This window comes from Candoia aspera, chromosome 13, assembly GCF_035149785.1.
Source record: "Candoia aspera isolate rCanAsp1 chromosome 13, rCanAsp1.hap2, whole genome shotgun sequence".
Lineage (NCBI taxonomy): Eukaryota > Metazoa > Chordata > Lepidosauria > Squamata > Boidae > Candoia > Candoia aspera.
This window is the reverse complement of record NC_086165.1, coordinates 8154203-8174929: the sequence shown is the minus strand read 5'-3', so window position 1 is coordinate 8174929 and position 20727 is coordinate 8154203. Positions and strand designations below refer to the sequence as shown.

Genomic DNA, 20727 nt, shown 5'->3' with positions numbered 1-20727 from the left:
CCTGTGCATGTGTGCGTCTGTGTGCATTTCAGGCTGTCTCGTGTTAAAGATCACCGCCAGCCAGCCTCCTTCTCCAGGCGCCCAGCGAGGCGCGCGCGCTCTGCTCCCTCCGTGCCCCGCCCTCCGCGCCCTGGTCGACCCGCCTCGCGCACAACCGCCACGTTGCGCGCGCGGGCCGGGGACTGGCGCGGGCGGACGCGGGGCGGGGCCTCCCGCCCCGGGTGGCGGTCTCGCGCGCGGCCCCGCCCCCGGCCCCGCCTCCCCTTTCTCTCGTCCTCCCCGCCGGGTTAGATGGCCGGAGCCGAGGAGGGAGCTGAGCCGCTTCCGCCGACTAGAGCCTGCGGCCGGGGCCCGGCAGCTGCTGAGGCGTCGGCGGCGGCGCCGTGAGCGGCCTCTCGCGTCCGCCTCCTCCTGCTCTTCGTCCTCATGAGCCTGGGCAGCCCCGTGAGTGCGAGGCCGGCGGGCGGGCGGGCGTCGCGGCGGGCGCCTTCCCTCCCGCCACTGCACAAAGGCGCTTTGTTCTCGCGCGCCCCGCCGGGCCCGCGGCGCCGGGAAGACCGGACGAGCCCGGCCAGGCCGGGCCGGCCTTCCGCAGTGCGGCGGCGGGCGGGGACGGGTCTCCCTCCCCCGCTCCGTCCGCCGGCGCTGTCCGTCTTCCCCGCAGTGTGGAGGGGGAGCCTCCCGCGCGCCCCGGGGGCCACTCCCTGGACGTCCCGCGAGGGTCTCCGGACTCCCCGGGCGCCCCCCACGGCGTTATCCGGCCGGGTGGCCGCGGGCGCGTTCCCATGGCCCGGGAAACCTTCCTCTGGCTTGCTGGCCGCGGTCGTGTGAATCCAGCCGGGGTTCCGGGAAGCTGGTTCGCGAGAAACGGAAGCTTGGGGCTTTGTGCGAACCAGGGTGGCTTCTTTGCTCCAGAACGCGATCCGACGCCACGTGTGTTACTCCCGAGCCCCCCCCCAAAGGTGGTCGTGGGGGCAGAGGGTGGGGGATTTAAAGGCGGGGTTTGGGGATCCCTTGGCACCTCGGTGCCCAGCGGACCCCCCCTTCCCCCAGGAAAGACTTGTGGCCCCCGTGCTGCTTTCCCCAGCCTTCCCAAACCTCGATCCTGCCCACTCAGGGCAATTCTTGGCTCTTGGATAAACTGGCCATGAAAGCTGGCGGTCAGCCTGGAAGGGCCCCCCCAGGTCCGTGCGAGGGTAACGTGGTTAAAGAAAGGCCAGGTGAACTTCGGGGAAAAGCCACGGTGCTGCCGGGGATGCTGGCTTCTGAATCAGCTTGCCTGGCCTCCTTCCCCAAGACTGGAGTCTGGGCAGATGTTTGCATCTGGCCCGAAGAAGGGGCAGATGTGACGCTACTCCGTCAAAAGTCTCTGTTCTCCCCCTTGTCTCCGTCGTTGGTGCCCTCCATCCATTCCTGCCCACCCCCACCTCCGTGGCCAGCAAACACTGCGGCATTGGCAGCTTCCCCTTTGCCTTTAGGACACCCTTCATTCATTGCCCGGCCTCCATGGAAGCGGCAGCTGCGGTGGTATCTGTGTCAAGTTACAGAAGGACCCACGGGGGGGGGGGGCGCTTGGGCTGGAGCAGGAGATCTCGTCCTCTTTAAGTCGGCGCTAATTAGATACCTCTTTCCTTCTTTCTATTGCTGGTGTGCTTTTTGCTGATTTGAAAAAAAGCCTATTGCGTTTTAATACTGGCGGGGATTAGGAATCTCCTTGGTTTAAAAGAGGCAGTGGGATTTTTGAAGGGACCCTTTTCCCCTTGCAACCCTCCCATTACATCTCAGACCCTGCTAATAGAGGGGGTGTCCTTGCTACGTGTAACCCTTCCATCCAGGCAAGGAGAAACAAGTTACAGCAGGGCGAGTGTTGTGCTCCTGACGATGGATGGATGACTCTGAGAGAGTGGTTATATATATGTTCGAATTCATCTCTTCTTAGGAAAGGGCTCTTCATTGTGGCTTTAATTCAGACAGTATCAATCTTATATAGCCTTCCCCCCACACCCCCAAGGGTACAGACCAAGGTAGGAGTTAGGCCCTTCTAAACTCTAAAGGCAGCTAAAGATTCTCCTTCTGAAGGAAACTGTATTCTTAAATTTATAACTATCTTTACAGAGCAACTCTTATCATTCTTGTTTAGAACTGTCTCCAGAAACAAGTGGGATTTAAGCATGACCAGGATATTTGAATAAATAAGCTCACTTGGTTATTCTAAATTGGCAATCATCTGTTTGGAAAGCGCCTTTGAGTCAGTTCTTGACTCCTGGTCACTGCCTGGGCTAGTCCCTGCAGTTTTCTTGTCAAGGCTTTTTGGAAGTTGTTGCCCTGGCCTTTTTCTTCCTTGGGCTGAAAGAGAGGGACTGGCCCAGGGTCATCCAGCTGGCCTTGTGCCCAAGGCAGGACTGGAACTTACAGTTTCTAGCCCGGTGCCTTAACCAGGACACCAAACTGGCTACAGTTAAGCAGCAAAGCAGAACTGCAACAGTAGAGATGGTTTGGGGTCACGCAGCACCTTCGGCTGGGTTGACTAATTGGTGCCTTGGTATGTCGTCTATCTGATGGCTTGGCATCTTCCACAGGCCCTGTTACTCAGTAAACCATGGCTTAGCGTGCAGTGTGAACCCACTACTTTGTCAGGACTACAATCAGTTGCTCTCAGTTCAGCTTTATTTCAGCCCAAGGAATTTTTACAGAAATGTATATAAATTTCTAGAATAGCTTACCCAACAGCAAAGCAATGGTAATTCAGTTCGCTTCTATTATACGCTGCCGCCCACTTTTTGGTGGTCTGTCTTGCTTTCTGATGGTGAGTGGGAAACTTCTCCCAGCTATTCATTCTTGTTAAAGTAAAACTTTGCCTGGAAGTAAACTAGGCGAAGATACAACAATATAGATCTCCTAGTGAAACTGAAAGCTGAGTGTTGACAGAACGTATAATCCTTTCTTAGGATGGAAAAAGTTCATTATTTAATGTCTTTTAATCAGGTTGAGCATGTGTAAATTAACAGTGCCTTGGCCTTCAGAATGTGTGGGGACTAAGTGGGAGGTTTGAGAAAAAGCTGCAGTTTCAGTAGTTCTTACGATGACTCACTGCCTACTGCTTGCAACGTGGCTGATATTTTAAAAAAATCCACATAAGCACTCTCACCGTGTTAACACAGATGGGGCTTGGATTTTTATCAGGTTGTATAACAGCATTTTCTTGACTCTTACCAATCCTTTCTCATAGAAAGACATTGCTGTTGCCCGATGACCTAATAATTTTAGAAAAAGATAATACTAGAAGCTTTAACCCTAATATTTGCCAGTCCACCTTCCCTACAAGTGCCATGTGTAGACATGGTCAGCTGCAGGTAATATTTCCTGGCAAAGCTGGGCAGGAGAATTAGATGTCAGTTGGGAAGGACTGTGTTGTAAAACCTACTGAACTCTGGAAAGCTTTTTTGTTCCTTACCCCTGACATCCAGTATTACCCCTGTATCCAGAGCATGAACTAGTGAGGCTAGTTGTTCTCTAGTAGAATGCATATATTGTGGGGCAGTTAATTAAAAAGTTCTGCCTGACTTACTGACTCTACTTTTAAGTGGGTAAACTAAAAATAAAGGGCCACAAATAATGTATTTTTTAAAGATCTGTGTGCCTGTGAGAGAGAGCCATTGTGGCCTATGCTGTACGTCACAACGTCTTTGTTATGTTGTTAATTCTTGAATGCTCGTTGTGCTCTCTAATATATTACGCCAGAAGTTTTGTTGAGGGCCAGCCATGTTTGGGAGAGCAAACAAATGTAGGGCATGGAAATTTCAGCTTCTAATCTTGCTTGGTTATCAACATTACTTGTTGGTCTCAGGCAGTTAACAGTCTGTCAACCTCCCTGGCCTTGGAGGTTTATTGTAAGTGTAAAGGAGGTGAGGATGGTAAAGGGCAAATGTTACTCATGCTTTACTTTCAGGAGATTTTTCTAGTCATTTTTAAAGTTGGGTAGGGCTGTTTTTAGAATTTGGGACTTATATTTGAAGCCCAATGACACAGAAGTGACTCATGATGTCATAAGCTCTTGACAAGTTTGAGTAGGTACTTCCAGGTGGAAGAACCAGAAAGCTATGCTAAAAGCTTTTTTTGTTTGCTTAATATATCCTGTGGTCATAGTATGACTTGGAAGAAAAGTGTTAACGAGCTGTATTTAATAGTGTACTTTCTTGTTCTGAAATATGCAATAGTGACTCAGAGGGGAAGTTTTAACTGCATGCCCCGTGGTCTTCAGTCAAAAAATACTTTTAAACCATGATTTGAAGTATAACTAGCTTCAGAATTAACAGCATCAACTTTTTGCCAGGCCACCTTGAAAATAAATATTTAGCAAGAGCTTGATGTTCACTGGAAAATAGCTTCAGACTGAAGTTCAAGTTGTATGAGATGATGAAAATGTGAGCTAAGCTGTTTTTTTCCTTGGGTGGAGAATCTACATAGTTAGAAATAAAAAGCAGTGTTAACTTGTGTGTTAAATTAAAGGGCATATGTTTCATTTGACTATCAAAGAGAGTTAACAGTTTTCCTTCTAACAATAAGTGATCAGTTTGTCTGACTTGGTTGATTCAGTTTTCATGCTGTAAAGTATGGACTGCTTTAAGGACAGTTGTTTTTCTGTCCTCAATATATTAGTTTTGAACTAATGGTTCAAAACTAGTGGTTTAATAACAACCTCCCCCCCACTTTACACACACACCATTTCTCTTGTTTCTTTTCATCTGCTATCTTGCAATAAGGTTTTTCATCCGGTAAAGGCTTGGCAACGTTTTAGTGATAACTATTTCAGCAAATGCAGTTGATGCCTACAGCCAAAGAGGGAAACAGGAAGTTCTTGAAGTGAAAAGGAATAGCTGCTAACAAGATAGTATTGTAATATAACAGGACTTTCCAAAATAATGACATCTCCATAGAAAGTGACTTCATCATCAAGTGAAGTCATAATCTATGAAACTGGACTATTGGAGAGGAGCATCTGAAAGCTAGAGTGTTGAGCTGGTATACGGAGATCCATGAAAGGGTTAATTTAATTGTACTAGCAAATAATTTGTGGGTTTTTAACATTCCATTCAGTTGAGTATAATCCACTACTGAACACTTCAACTGAAATGTACAAAGAAATAATGAATCAGTGTTCTTGCTGTGCACTACAATATTTCTAGATTCTCTCTTCACAAAAACATACTATACTGTGTCCACCTCTCTGCCCAATTACACCCAATTACTCTCTCCGTATTACCTTCCACTTTATCTAAAATAGCATTATTACTGAGAAGTATGTATTTTCCAGAATGAGCTAGGAATACACCCTATTTCGATTTACAGTTCTGTTTCAACCCTCAGTGCAACATGACGCATGTTGTTAAACATTATAGATGCAAAAGGTTTCAATATATAATCTCATGACTAATTGACAAATTGAATTATTTCAGATTCTTTCTTCTTGCAAAATGTGCTTAATCTTCTGCCTTTATCTTTACAGCTGGTTTCTTCACATTTTTCAGGAAATATTCCCCCAGTGGGAATGTGTTTTATTTTAAACATACATACATACGTACAGAAGTACTTAACATAGCTACTCATCTCAAATAGTGAAATGATTTCTTTAAAGTTTAACTTTTTTGAAAAAGTACAGAGAACTACAAAGTCCTTCCCAAATTGCTGGACATTATATTTACTTATACAGACGAGAATTTGTTTTGAATTTGTGCCTTTGTTTTTTTTTGTTTTTTTTAATAAGCTCCTACTTATGAAAAGTACATAGTTAGATAGAATCTACTTGGTTGGAGTGAGATCAGCGGTGGATCTGGTCTATCCAGCAGATCAAAGGATTCGTAATGTCTAGTCCTGTGTGTGATTTTTTTTTAAAAAAAACTCTTAGTTTGCAGTAAACACTTACGCCATTAAGTTTTAAGCCTTTATAATAATTTGGAGTGCTGACACGTGGCTTCTTTCTTTTCCTTCAGTTTTTCACAGAATAAGATGGATGGTAGCTTTGATTGTGATTGTGGTGAGCTGGAGCCACCTGATCATTAACTAACAGCGTCTTTGCTAAACCAAGAGCTACCCCTTCCTCAATGAACTAGACTGTAAACAGAGAAAAGGAAGAGGAAGACAAGCCACCCTAGCATGAAGCTGCTCAGGACCAGTCCAACACTGAATGTATCTGCACTGTGAGGAGGATGTTAATAGAAGCTCAGTACATGCCTATTTATTCACATCTTTGTTAAATGTTGACCAGTTTGGCACAGTAGAGTGGAGTGCGTAAGATGTCACTTCCTTCCCTTTGATTTACTTGGTGTTTCCTTTTAATGTCTGCGGATATGCTGCATCTTTCTTGAACTATGAATGCTGCAACCTCTCTCTCTGTGCCCAGCTTGGTCTGTAAAGAGTAAGGCTTATCCTAGAGGGGAAACATCAGGCCTGACTGGCTGGCAATGCAATGAGAGTATCAAGAAACTACCCTGCAGTCAATCTGGCATTTTTCTTCTCCTTTTCTACAAGATTCTTCATCCACCAGTGGAAGCATCTCTCTGTCCTTGCAGAAGTGTAATAGTTTTAAGAGGGAGAAGCAGTATACAGAGTTTCAAAATGGCAGAGAAGTTTGAAAGTCTCATGAACATTCATGGCTTTGATGTAGGTTCTCGGTATATGGACTTAAAACCTCTGGGCTGTGGTGGCAACGGCTTAGTTTTTTCTGCTGTCGATAATGATTGTGACAAAAGGGTGGCTGTCAAGAAGATTGTCCTTTCAGATCCTCAGAGTGTCAAGCATGCTCTGCGTGAGATCAAAATTATCAGAAGACTTGACCATGATAACATAGTCAAAGTTTTTGAAATCCTTGGCCCCAATGGGAGTCAGTTGACAGATGATGTTGGCTCTCTGACAGAACTGAACTGTGTTTACATTGTTCAAGAGTACATGGAGACCGATCTGGCTAACCTGGTGGAGCAGGGGCCCTTACCGGAAGAACACGCTAGACTCTTCATGTACCAGCTGCTACGCGGGCTCAAATACATTCACTCTGCAAACGTTCTGCATAGAGATCTCAAACCAGCGAACCTGTTCATTAATACTGAAGACTTGGTGCTGAAAATCGGTGACTTTGGCCTTGCACGGATCATGGACCCTCATTATTCCCATAAGGTAAATAAAAATAAACTGCTCTTTTCCTTTAAAATGGGGGCAATCATACTTGGAGATCATCACAAGGTATGCTTAATAGCCAGTCAAGTTCCCCATAATATAAGTTTGTCACATTTATGCTTTGGGTGTATGCTTACCCCTTACCCCATGCATGGCTCAGCAAGATTCTTTATCCTTCAGTAAAAGTGATGGGTAAAATCTTCAGTCGGCCAGTCAACGTGTTTAGCTCCTTTTATGTTAGCGTGGTTGGATAGGTACCATCCCTTTCCTGGACAGTCTTGTATCTCCAGCATTGCTGCAGATGTTTTAAATCACTGGTATAAAGAGCAGCCATCAAGTCCAACACCGAGGGAGGGCATTAGCTTGAGGAAGGCTGCTCTTGATAGTCTTGGAAAAGGCAGCCTCAATTCTGATGTTGTTTGACTTACGAATCTTGCTCTGCAAGGACCACCCAATAGTCCCTTTTCCCTTATAGAACAAACAGTTCCTGTCTAGCTTTAAAAGCTCAGCTGGAACTGGTGCCTTTCAGAACAGAGCACTGTAAAAATGATCCACTCAGCAGGAAGTATAGTGACATTTTGAACTTTTGCTGTAGACCTTGATACTCTTAAAACAGTGCGCAGTTGCCTTACAGGGTCAGTCTTTAAGGCCAACAGCTGCCACTCCTCTGCTTCCAAGGATACAGTTAAGTAACTGATTCTCAGTTATATATTTTTTATTCGTAATGCAGGCTGAAGCATTTGAGGTGTATAGGGATGCCGTTTTAGCTATCTTGATTCAGTGTATGCAAGAGTAAAGCATTAAAAGATCCCCAATGGATCCCGTGCAGCTTCTTGTGTGTAAATGAAATATCATTTTGAAAGGCTTTAGTGAAAAGCAGATTTTATTATCTTGCTCTCATACGTCGTCGCCATCGGATTTTTATCCTGCCTTTTTAATATATAACTCAAGGCGGCATACATACCTAATATTCCTGCCTCCTACATTCCCCACAACAACAACCCTGCAAGGTGGGTTGGACTGAGAGAGAGTGTCTGGCCCAAAGTCACCCAGCCGGCTTTCATGACTAAAGGAGGCCTAAAAGTCACAGTCTCCTGGTTTCTAGGCCAGCCCCTTTACCACTACACCAGATTGGCTCTCACGTTTACACAAGCATAAGATAGTTTACAGAAATTTGAAAAGTTTGGTTGATTGTGTGAATATTTCATGACGTAGGAAAACTCTTCAGCAGGCAGCATAAAAACCACTCAGCGGCAGCCACGCTAACCCTATGAGCCCAGGCTAAGCTGAGTTAGAGTGGAATCTCGGAACTGGGGTGAACTTAGGCTTGGGCCTGCTCCCAAAAGCCCCTGGAACTCATGGAGACTTGACAGAGTCATTGCCAGATACCTCTAAACAGCGGTGGCCATACAGCAGAATAAATTGCACTGGATCTTGAAGGAAGGCCAAATGCATGTGTCATAAATCAAATGCAAACAATCTCTCTTCCTAGGGCCATCTTTCTGAAGGACTAGTAACTAAATGGTACAGATCACCTCGCCTCTTACTGTCGCCCAACAACTATACTAAAGCCATTGATATGTGGGCTGCAGGTTGCATCTTTGCTGAAATGCTGACAGGGAAAACTCTCTTTGCAGGTTGGTAAAGACAAACGGGTACAACCCTGCCCCTTAAAAATGTTGTGTCAGATGCAAAGGGTGCCAGAAAAGTCCAGGGTTAATTTTTTCCAAGGAGATGGGTGTGGATGGGAACATTCTGGCTATGTGAAGGGTCCACGGGGAAGCTGAAATCCCCCATAGTGTGTTTGCTGAGGGTGGTATGATAAGGAATTCCCGGGTGTTGTGTTGTATTGTACTGTTTTATTTCGTTAAATGTATTGGCCATCCAACTCCAATGGAGTAGCACTGATGAATTAGAATGTTCTACAGTACAGCTGACTTTTGCTCTTCTCTGCACAACCAGGTGCCCATGAACTTGAACAGATGCAGCTGATTTTAGAATCAATTCCCGTTGTGCATGAGGAAGACCGTCAGGAACTTCTTAATGTAATCCCAGTTTACATTAAAAATGACATGACTGAGCCACACAAACCTTTAACTCAGTTACTCCCCGGCATTAGCCCTGAAGGTAATTCAGCTCCTTTTCCTTACTGTTTAGGTTAGAATATGAGCCTGTGGTCAGGACAACTTGCACTTCTCAACTGTTGTGGTGCACAGTGTACAAGGCCCTCTAAAACAAAGGACAAAACTTTGGTTGTGCCACGTACTGGTCTTCTCCGGTTCTGGAACACTGTGGAGCCAAGTGTCTGTGTGCTTCTGTTACTCTCCTTGTGCTGCTAGTTCAGAGTTACAAGAGAAATTCAGTGTCCTACCGGGAGCTGAGCTACACAGTGAGGAACTGACTTGTTCTCTAAAAAGAGCCGAAAAACTTGCATCATAATGGGTAGTGAGCTTTCAGTGATGAACAAACGAATTTCCAGATGTATGCGTACCTTTCAACACATCCTATATTACTCATTTGTGGCCTGAAAAAAAGACAGCTTTTGTAAGTGTTTCTGCCTAGCTACTGGAGGTGATATTTTAATGGCGGAGGCTACCAGGTGAATAGGTATTTCATAAGCCTAGCATTTTCATGTAGGTTAAAATTTTAAGGAGCTCACCATGTCCAACATTTTAAACCTACAACTGTTCATCTGGTTCATTGCCAGTCCCCTGTTACCTGTACGTCTTATTGTCTGTCACTCCGTCATATCCCTCTCTGGTTAGAGCTATGAGAGGTGTAGCCAAGCAGATTCCATACGGATGCCACAAGTGGAGAAGGCATCCTATGCCAGAAGGAAAAGGCAAGAAAAATCACTTGTTTGCATTACACTTAAATATTTCTTCTAGTTTCAGAAATATGAAACACGTAATAGTGTGACCCTAGATAATATAAGATGTAGTTTTCACATTGTGTTCATAAGAAAGGATTAAAAAAAAAACCTTTGGATTTATCCTCTGTAGCTTTGGACTTCTTGGAACAAATACTGACCTTTAGTCCCATGGACCGATTGACAGCAGAAGAAGCTTTGTCCCACCCTTACATGAGTATTTATTCCTTCCCAACTGATGAGCCCATTTCAAGTCATCCTTTCCACATTGAGGATGAAGTGGATGATATTCTGCTGATGGATGAAAGCCACAGCCACGTCTATAACTGGGAGAGGTAAACTTTGGGGAAATTATTCTGGATACTTGTAGCTGCATTTGAAATACCAGCTGATGATAAAGTGGTAGAACGCCATATGGTGTTGGATGCTGCTAGAACATGCATCTGAGTCTGGCACTAACATTTCAGGGCATCTTCAAGACCAAGTATTTTCTCAAGTTGCATGCAGAGGAATTAAGGAATGCTATCACTGAGAAGTTCTCCAAATTAAAACTCTCTGAGAAATGTGACTTTTAATTTGAAAACCTGGTTCTGCCACCTTGCTTGGGGTGGGAGAGGTAATAGCTCGTCTTGGGGGTGGCTAGCACTGTAGATCCTTCCCACCGAATAAGAACGTTGCCCCTTGGGTTTGGTATTTATCTTATTTATTGGTGTATTTATTGTAATTTATATTTTATGATTTTAATTCTGGTTTTTTTGTAAACTGCCCAGAGTCCCTCTTCTTGGGGGAGATGGGCAGTAGTAGAAGTTTGAAAAATGAATAAATAAATGCGCATACCTGGCAATTAACCGTAAAGCTATTAAGCCTCAAATTGCAGTAGTACGCATAACTCTTCTCAAGCTTTTCTGGAAGTAAATGGGTGCTTATCATTTACTAATATAGGGTGTTGATTATTACAGATATCACGACAGTCAGTTTTCAGACCACGAGTGGCCTGTTCATAACAACTTTGAAGCTGATGAAGTTCAGCGAGATCCAAGGGCTCTTTCGGATGGGACTGATGAGGAAGAAGTACAAGTGGACCCACGGAAATATTTGGATGGCGATCGTGAAAAGTATCTAGAGGATCCAGCTTTCGATTCCCACTTCTCCACTGAGCCTTGTTGGCAGTACCCAGATCACCATGAAAACAAGTATTGTGATCTGGAATGTAACCATACTTGTAACTACAAAATGAGGTCCTCTTCATATCTAGATAATTTAGTCTGGAGAGAAAGCGAAGTGAACCATTACTATGAGCCCAAGCTTATCATAGATCTTTCTAACTGGAAGGAGCAGAGTAAAGAGAAGTCAGATAAAAAAGGCAAGTCAAAATGTGAAAAGAATGGATTGGTGAAAGCTCAGATAGCTCTTGAGGAAGCTTCACAGCAACTTGCAGAAAAGGAGAAAAACCAAGGGTTTGACTTTGATTCGTTCATAGCAGGAACAATTCAGCTTAGTTTGCAGCATGAGTCAACTGCTGTTGATAAGTTGAATGACCTGAATAGCTCCGTGTCCCAACTAGAATCAAAAGGCATATCTAAATCAGTAAGCAGAGAGAAGCAGGAGAAAGGAATGGCTAACTTGGCCCAGTTGGAAGCACTCTACCAAAACTCATGGGATAGTCAACTTGTCAGCAGTGGGGAGGAGTGCTTTCTCATAGACCAGTTCTGTTGCGAAGTAAGGAAGGATGAGCAGATGGAGAAAGAGAATCCGTGCCCCAGTTACCTAGACAGGTTTTTTAGCAAGAAGGAAGACACTGAAATGCTAGAAACTGAGCCAGCTGAAGACGGAAAGCTTGGGGAGAAAGAGAGAGAGGGAAGCCTTCTGAGTAATAGTGGAGAATTTCTCTTTAACAAGCACCTTGAAGCTATAGCGATTCCTCAGTTTCCCAGCCCAGTTGGCTCCCCACTCAAATCCTTGCAGGCCACGCTAACGCCTTCTTCTATGAAGTCATCTCCCCAGATCCCCCATAAGACGTACAGCAGCATTCTGAAGCACCTAAACTAAACAGCAGACGTTTCTTTTTGTATTCATGAAATGTGTTCTTTTTTATTCTAAGTAGTCTTTTTTTACTTGAAATCAAATGATGTAACTTTGGTATGGATTTCCTTAGTTTTCTGTTTACCATTGTTTTTACGATCCAAAATTCCTTTCTTAACATGGCAATTTTTTGTTAAAAACTGGCATGTCGTTTGCACACAAGGGTAAAGAAAGCATGACGGTGCAAATTGGAGGAGGAAACAAGAAGAAAAATGCACTAAACCCATAGAAACACTCTCCTTTTGAACAACTCGTGCTTTGCAGAGGAAAAATAAGAACCTTGCCTTGAAAATTACACAGTGAGACTATTCATATTTGCATGAAAATGTCTATTTTTTCCCTGAAACGTTTTTTCATTCATAGGTATTTTAGAATTTTTCATACTGTACACATTTCTTCAGCACATGATACCAGCAGCAACTGTAAATGAACGCAGAATTTGGTACGCATGTGTTCTCTACCTCAAGGTAACCGCAGTATGTGGCAAGCGTCAACCACCCATAGTGCTTATCATAATGCACTTCTATTTAGCCAGCATCATTGTAGTAGGTGGTATTATGGAGAAGAAGAAGAAAAAACATTCAATATTTATAAATATTCTGGTATGCATACTTTATAGTGGAAATGTCAATATGCAGCGTTTTTATTTATTTTAGCAAATTATATTTTCTGTAATGGTAGAAAGTCAAATGCTTTTGGACTTGCTTTACAGATGAAGTTCTTATTAGCACTGTGGTTTGTTGCCTACATAGCTGAAATAGAGATGAAATAACATCCCCTTATTTCGAGGTGATCCGTGTGAGTTTTTTAAAAGAGATTTCACTTCAAGTAAAATGTGTATAGGAATTTGAAATTTGGAGGTGCTTGGTCTCTCTCTACAAAGGAACTAGGAATTGTTTTATCATAAAATGCTCCTAGAAGTCTTAATTGTGTTACTTTTTTTTAAAACAATTTTTGTAATGTTAGTTGTGTGCATGGAAACAATTAAGGTACAACATTACTGTAGGTTAAAGTTCTATATGGTCAGGCATTTTGTTTTTATTGTATGTTTTTACTGAATGATGCCTTTGTCTCATCCCTAAAGCAAGCATGAGTATTAATTAGGTTAAATGTAGCATGTAGCATCTCAGTCTTCTGGCAGTTCGTTTTGCCTTCTGGATTTGGGGTTTTTTGTTTTCATATTTGGGAAACTCTGTATCATTGGCTCCCCTGTTTTAAAGAAAGAAATGAATAAAACACGGCCAGCGAAAACAAGTCTTGTGGTCTCCCCAGATAAACGCCTCAGACAGACTTGCGACCCTCAAGGGGTGAAGGGTGGGCAGCAGAATTGGAGGCCTGTTTGGATGTCTTGAAACTGGACACATGTCCTTAATAAGCAGCGGAAGTGGAAATGTTTTCCTTGCACTTGTTCTTACACAATTGAGAGTAGTAAAGGTAAAGGTTTCCCTTGACGTAAAGTCCAGTCGTGTCCGACTCTAGGGGGCGGTGCTCATCTCCGTTTCTAAGCCGTTAGAGCCGGCGTCCGTAGACCCGTCCGTGGTCATGTGGCCAGCATGACGACACGGAACGCTGTTACCTTCCCGCCGAAGCGGTACCTATTGATCTACTCACATTTGCATGTTTTCAAACTGCTAGGTGAGCAGGAGCTGGGACTAGCAACGGGAGCTCACCCCGTCGCGCGGATTCGAACCGCCGACCTTCCGATCGGCAAGCTCAGCAGCGCAGCGGTTTAACCCGCAGCGCCACCGCGTCCCGTCTCAATTGAGAGTATGCGGCAGCAATTTCAATGCTGTGCAAAGGAGATAGATCTGTCCTTGCAGCCGGTGAATCCTATACCCTAATCTTAAATACAAGCTCTCTGTTTAAAACTGGTGTGAACATCTGGATAATGGGCTTCTGATTAAGGTGAATATGTTGCAACCTGCACTGCAATGCTATGGAGATTAAGGCACTTTTATGAAGCAGTTTATTTTATATGGTTTCCTATTTTTATATTCAAAACGCCACCTAAGTTGCGTAGTTTTGTCCGAAAGAACAAATGCAGGACTGTAAGGAGAAGTGATTGGGCCTCTTTTTGCTGCTATAATTAAACCCTCAAAATTCAAGAAACTCAAGTTACCCAGAATGTTTACATCATGAATTTCCTTCTTAGTCCATATCTGATCATACCTGATCAAGGATATTGTAATAGCAGATTTTGCTAATCAGTGATATTGTAATAGCAGATTACTAGATTTGTTCCAGCCCTGAACATGTTTGGCCCATGCTGGAGGGATTCGCATGGGCTTCTGTATCTAAAGAGTTTATCTTTGTGGACAAGCACTGGAGTTGTTTCCTGGTTCTACTTTGTGCCTAACCAAAAGATTAACTTGAATGTTTTGAGTGTGCAGGAACATTTTTTGAAGGAGGAAAAAAAAGATTTTGAGCCATTTGCAGTGTTGCTCCTGATGGCTGAATAGCTTTATCCATAGGGATTTATTTATTCCTGGCCACAGTGACGTCAAAATGATGATACATGTGTCACCACGGCATTGTGTTTGTGGCACAATTACTTCATTTGTATCAGTCCCATCATTACTTGTGCAGGTAGGTCAGTCCTGTTGTTTGTGGAGTGATGTCATGGTGCATGTCATGTTTGCCCTCCCCACAGACACGGGGAGGGGGTGCCGTTGTCCGCTTTCACGTTCTTTCCTGCTTGCCTGGCGTGTTCACCGTAACCTAGCAAGATACCTGTTGTATCCCTCGTACCGAGTCTGTCTCTCTGCAACAACCGAAAATCTTCCTCCTTTGCAAGCTCAAGGGGTTCTGCCACATGACCCCGAACAATTGGTGGTGGGATGTGTATGGGTGAGTGGAAACCTAGGACTAGCAAGTCCTGGTAGAAATGCTTTTTTCCCCCAAAGAGATGCCGTCTTGACAATCCTCTGAGACAAGACAGGACCGTTAATGGAGCTTATCTAATAATGTAGGGTACCCAGTTCAAAAGAAGCAAGTAACCTTCAACCTGTTAGAGCTGTTGAGACAACTGACTTTAAAACACAGTAACTAGAATGTATAAATACACAGGGAAAGCTCATAGAAAAGGAGGAATGAAAAAGTAAATAGTTTCCTTGCAATATTTTTTCTCCCCCTGCTCCCAGTTCAAGTTTTTGTATGGTGGAAGTCGAAATCCTCTAGCTCTTGCTTTGCCTTCCTCTGAACCGAGTTTGTTTTACAGCTTTTACCGAAACATGCGCACCTTCTGTGGGTAGCTGCGTTCTCTGTTTCTGATGGCTCTCAAACAGTACTAGATCGCTGCAGAAGTCACCATGGCTATACTGCATTAGCATTTTTAACTGTAAACTGCAAAGAGGCCTTGCTAGTCAGTGGTATAAAATAAACCTAATAAAACGGACCAGAAACAGACCATTAAATGCAGGGTGGTGGTGGTTGTTTTTTAAGGCTAAATCCCCATTAAAACAAAATCCTTTTTTTACTGTTCTTCAGGTGGGCAGTAAAGCCAGACAGACCTCATTTGAAGATATTTCAGTCTGCGGTGGTGCTACAGTATAAAGTCCTTGGCCTCTTATGCTCTTGACCCGGGAGGATCTAGGGCAGGATCTCCAGTGCTTAGTGGGATCTATGTGGCAAAGAGAGAGTTGTTTACATTATTGCTTCCTTTTCTGAGCACTTGGAAAGTGAGCTGGATACACACCAGACAATGTTGGCCAAAAATCTCTTCCAGTCTAGCAGGTCCTTTGTGATAATCACTACCCTCTTCAATCCATTGTTCCCCCCTCCCAACAGGGAATGGGTTGGGCTGACCTGTGGCTCATTGTGAAGGTTCCTGCACAGAGCTTCATGAAAAATGCGTACATTCCCTGCAGCAGCAAAGTGAGATTTCAGTAAAATGCATTTTTGTGCTAATAACGACTAGCCCACCTGGAAGCATAGCTGAGCTACACAGATTCAAAACGCTGGGCAGGAAATAAGCCTCTTGATCCCATTTAACATACATGACCCTTAGCAAAAGTATTTCTGTATTAACAGCTGAGTTTTTAACCTATGGAGGTAATAACACCTAGAGATTAAGATGAAGGCAAGGGAAGTCTCCAGGGAGGCCATCACTAAAATTTGTATCCCGTTTTTGAGTTTTCTGAGATATACTACTATTGTACTTAAGAGATTTTAAGCCAAGGCAGAGCTAACATTTGGGCTGTACAACTCTATATGACCACTAGAGGGTGGCAAAGTGCAAAGAAAAATCTATGGCTGCCATCTAGTGGCTGGCTCGGTTTCTGCTGCTCTGATTTCATAGCCTCAGCACAGTGTACAGTATACTATATAAGTTACATCACTTTGTTTTGACAGTTCTGCAGATTCACAGGAATTCAGGTAAGGAATTCTGCAGTATTCCGTAACAGTGGGAAAGGTGTGTTCTACAAAGTAGATATATTGGTCTCTGTAGAACACACCTTTCCCACTGTTACGAAATACTGCAGAATTCCTACCCTAAAGTAGATATATTGGTCTTCATTATTTCCCTGGTACAGCAGGGGTATTTAATCCAAAAAGTACTTGTTTTACATTATCTCCAAACCAGGATTCTCCAACTCTAATTTTCTTATTCCCCCCCCCCCATTTTTTTTCCTTACTCACTGCAAGTTTCCATCCTTTGGTGCATATCTTCCATTAATAATAAACTTGTACCAGTTAGTACTGGATGTGTAAATTGTTTCAGACAAACATGTACAGGGCAAAATTTCCAATTTTATTTTCATACTGCAAGATGCTTCCAGTCATGTCACAGATTGCTTCTAGAAGTCTTTCCTGTCAACACTGGTTTGCTGTGCCTATTTTGGCCCCAGAAAACCAACTGGTGCAGTTTTGTAGATACTGAGGGTGTGTTGCCTTAATCCAAGGACTTAGATTTGGGCAAGGTTTTCGAAGAGCGATCTCATCAACCAAGTTTCATGTCATGCATGCAAATAGGCAAATACTCAGCTTGCATTTGCAATGATAATCTGATCACAGAGTGTGTTAGCAAATTGTACAAGTTGTGTAATTTGATGCAATGCAGTTGTTTCTGTATCAAAAGATCAGGTTAGCTACTGGAGATGTTCCTAAAAGCCATTACATTCAAGTGTATATTGTCAGTCTTTTCAGTTTTAAAAAAGACAGCATTAAAATAAAATCCATTATGATTATGTAACGTATCATTTTAAAAAAAGACTTTCTCCAAGCAGGATAAAAATAGCAACATTTTTTTTAACTTCTTATATAAAATACTGTAGGAAATAACTACCATGTGCTACATGAAGTACTAAAGAAAGTACTTCAATTGTGTTTTCCTTTGCACTTCACTAATTATAGTTTTGGTGTGACCAAAAATCATATGAACAGACTAACAGATTTATTATGACTCATGTGTTGAGGTAGGCAAAGCTTTCTACAGGGTGTGCTTTTGCAAACTGGCACAGGAGCATTTCTCAGAAATGATTCGGACACAGATGGATTTGTTTGCTTAAGTTGGGCAGCCAGTCTGTTGCTCTCATTTAGGAAGAAATCATTGCTTTGACTGAATTTCCATTTTTCTTTCATGTAGTAGATGAGTGTTCCTAATTGGTTGAATCAGATAGAAGCAGAGCAGTCTCCTGTTTTGCTCTGTGATGGGATAAGAGCTTAAAAGTAGACAAACCTGAGGATGGTTTTAGTGACTATGGCAAGGTTCTCACATGCTAAGTCATAAACATTGGTTACCTGGAATTACTGTATACTATAGACCAGTGTTTTTCAGCTTTGGCATTTAAGATATGTGGACTTCAACTCCCAGAATTCCCCAGTCAGCATGTATCCAAAGTATCCAAACTATATTAAAGCTTTGTAAAAGTGCAACCTAAAGTTCTACGTTAAATATACACATCTCATTTTCCACGCTAGTCACCCAGGTCCAGCTGGAAGCACAACCATGAGTTCCTTCAGAAGAGGAGGAGGATGTTCAAGACACCTTCAGATCACTTATAAAATACGCTTATATTTTTATTACTTATGGTGATCCAACATAATCTACAGAGATTACATACATTATCTAACAGTGACATAGAAATACCAGTAATAAATAATAATGTAGGAGGATGGGGGCTTTCTCCCAGGTATGCTTTTTAAAAGTGATATATACAACAATATTATTGCAGTTAGAAATTTAACAAGCATACCTGGGAGAAAGCCCAGTGACTTGCTTCTACATAGATCTGTTCACGTCTGCATCGCAACAGAAGCACTTTTGAGTTTTAGACCGGCTGCCCACAAAACCATTTTTCTTTGCAAATGGTCATGGCCTGGAAGCCTTGTGAAGTTAAATTTCCAGCCTTCATGAAATGAAAGTGCATCAGATCTCCATGGCTTATGTGAAGCAGCCACATTGCTGGTTCCCCAAATACGCCTCTGCAATGCCAGGGATTGATGTTTTCTTCTCATTCTTTTCATTCCCTACTGCTTTCTTCATCCACGCTGTGGCAACCAAGATGTGTCAATGCCTTCTTCCAGAAACTGGCCTTTGTCAGAATCCCTGGAGATCCTTGCAAGTGTAACATCCCCAAATTGACTCATCTCGAGCAACTACTAAAAATATGTTCTTAGTCACAATGAATTTTCCAGCATTTGTGAGCCTGTTGGCTGGACTGGCTCTTTTTCAGATACTTTAAGAGGAAGTTGTGTGCTCATTCCTGAACAACTGCAAATAGGGTTGGGGGAATGGCTGGGCTTCAAAGCAGCTAACTGATTTTCCTTGAACAATTTTGAGCATGATATGGAAAGCCAAAATGTAGATTGAAACCTTAAATTATAAGGGCTCTAACAATTTATCCAGAACTAGATTCATCGACAAATTATACCATCACAGTTGGGACACTGAATCTTAATAATAGGCTAGTCAATATTGCATTGATTCATTTTTGTAATTTAAATGTCTCTGGCAGACAACACAGATTTGCTTCTTTTTATAATCCAGGCAATAATTCTAGGAACGTGACTTTCCATATTTCAGTTTACAATTGAAATTCTTTACACTTCTTATGTAGAAGAATTCAATACTGGAGGTAAGATTAAACATGTTAACTCTTCGATTTAAGAAATTAATGTACAGGCTTTGTAAACCTGACATGAAGGACCCAGGACCCATTCCCTCTGTGAGACACATGCTGGCAATAGACAGTTGGGGATCACTGTTTTAGCAGACAGTTTTGCAATCTGCCCAGTTGCAACCTACAAAAACAGTACCTAGACAGTTGAGAAAATGATACCAAGATGAATTGTAGGCAACATCATTAGCCAAAAACAGTGAAATTACCAACATTTCTTACCAAAATTCATCTTAATGACATCAGTTTTCCAAAGATTTGTAAGGCAGATCAGATCAGTAATTAAACCAATGATTATTTCTCTTCAGAGAGCCATAAAACTCAGGTCAATTCTATTTAGTTGGCCAACACAACCCATCTTTAATCACAGTTCCTTTAATGGTGAGAACCACAGACCTCTGCAACAAGAGCGTGTCCATCATTAAAAATAGATGCAGTATCTGTTGTATACAGATTGACCTTTACAAAATAAAACCTAAAAATAATCCACCAGAAGAGAAGTTCAAACCCACTGTTGAACAATATTCTTCTATCTGATCAAAGAGCCCCAAAAGGGCATTTAGCTTCTCCTGAATTTTCATCAAGTGAGATGGCTTAAAAAGGGAGGGGAAAGCAGCTGTGCCTTGTGTATCCCTGACTTGAATTAACCAAATCTGGTGAGTTCACACAGGCAAGCCCAAACCAAACAAGCCACAATGCAGCTTGGCATTGTGCATAACCAGGCCTAGTTTCAGAAGGAGATCCAGTTTGCAATCTAATCAAGAAGGTATCTAGGTTTGTCTACCAGAAAACCAGCCAGTGTGCCAACAATCTCAGCTTTTTCTGCCACTAGATAGCCTGGGTGTTAAAGGCCTATCACCCTCTGGAGCCTCCTGCTAAGGTCATCTGGTTTTACTTGCTAAATTAAGCACAACTCCTTAACTAGCTTGTTAGCCAAAGACTGAAGCTGTTGCCTAATGATTAAATGGCGGGGACTTTTAAAGAGGACACTAATACAGCAGAGTGGCTTTTGATTCCATTCTCATTTTAGAGTCAAGGGGAACTTTGTACACGGCAGCTGTTCATACAGAAAAAGTAATAGGTAGATCAGTAATTTTACTTGCTGTCACTATGGAAACATCTAGGCTTGGATGAGCCTGAGACTTCACCAGACTTGGAGTTTGCTTCAAATTTGGAGCTTCTCAGTTCTACAACTGGAATTCCATTCAGCCATCAATAGATACATAGAGATAAACCATATTTACACAACATTCAAAAGAGATAATAAAAAAGCTAAGAAGGAAACAAGACCAGAATACAAAACTCCTCTCCAGCAGCCTACACCCAGATAAGCAGGGATTAACACCAGACAAACAGTCAAGCAGAAAACCACACCCTGATCAAGGAACTACCAAGGAGAAAACCAGACCCCCACCAACACGGGCAGGGCAAGCTACTGTAAATAGACAGGGAGCCAACCCCACCCTCCCTCGCACTGATGGTGTTACC

General features: G+C 42.9%; 1 protein-coding gene across 1 annotated transcript; it reads left to right on the top strand.

The window, feature by feature from the left end:
- Positions 1-294: 294 nt before the first annotated feature.
- On the top strand, positions 295-13375 carry MAPK6 (mitogen-activated protein kinase 6). The gene is made up of 6 exons (XM_063314332.1): positions 295-444; positions 5991-7170; positions 8663-8807; positions 9133-9297; positions 10173-10374; positions 10999-13375. The coding sequence occupies exons 2-6, from the start codon at positions 6373-6375 to the stop codon at positions 12086-12088; spliced, it is 2400 nt and encodes a 799-aa protein (XP_063170402.1). The 5' UTR covers positions 295-444; positions 5991-6372; the 3' UTR covers positions 12089-13375.
- Positions 13376-20727: the final 7352 nt, after the last annotated feature.

Bases quoted from the DNA above. Each gene is read 5' to 3' on its own strand.
- MAPK6 (XM_063314332.1), top strand. From the start codon at position 6,373: ATGCTGCAACCTCTCTCTCTGTGCCCAGCTTGGTCTGTAAAGAGTAAG. The intron at 8,808-9,132 runs GTTGGTAAAGAC...CTGCACAACCAG, and splicing joins AGGGAAAACTCTCTTTGCAG to GTGCCCATGAACTTGAACAG. The intron at 9,298-10,172 runs GTAATTCAGCTC...TATCCTCTGTAG, and splicing joins CCCCGGCATTAGCCCTGAAG to CTTTGGACTTCTTGGAACAA.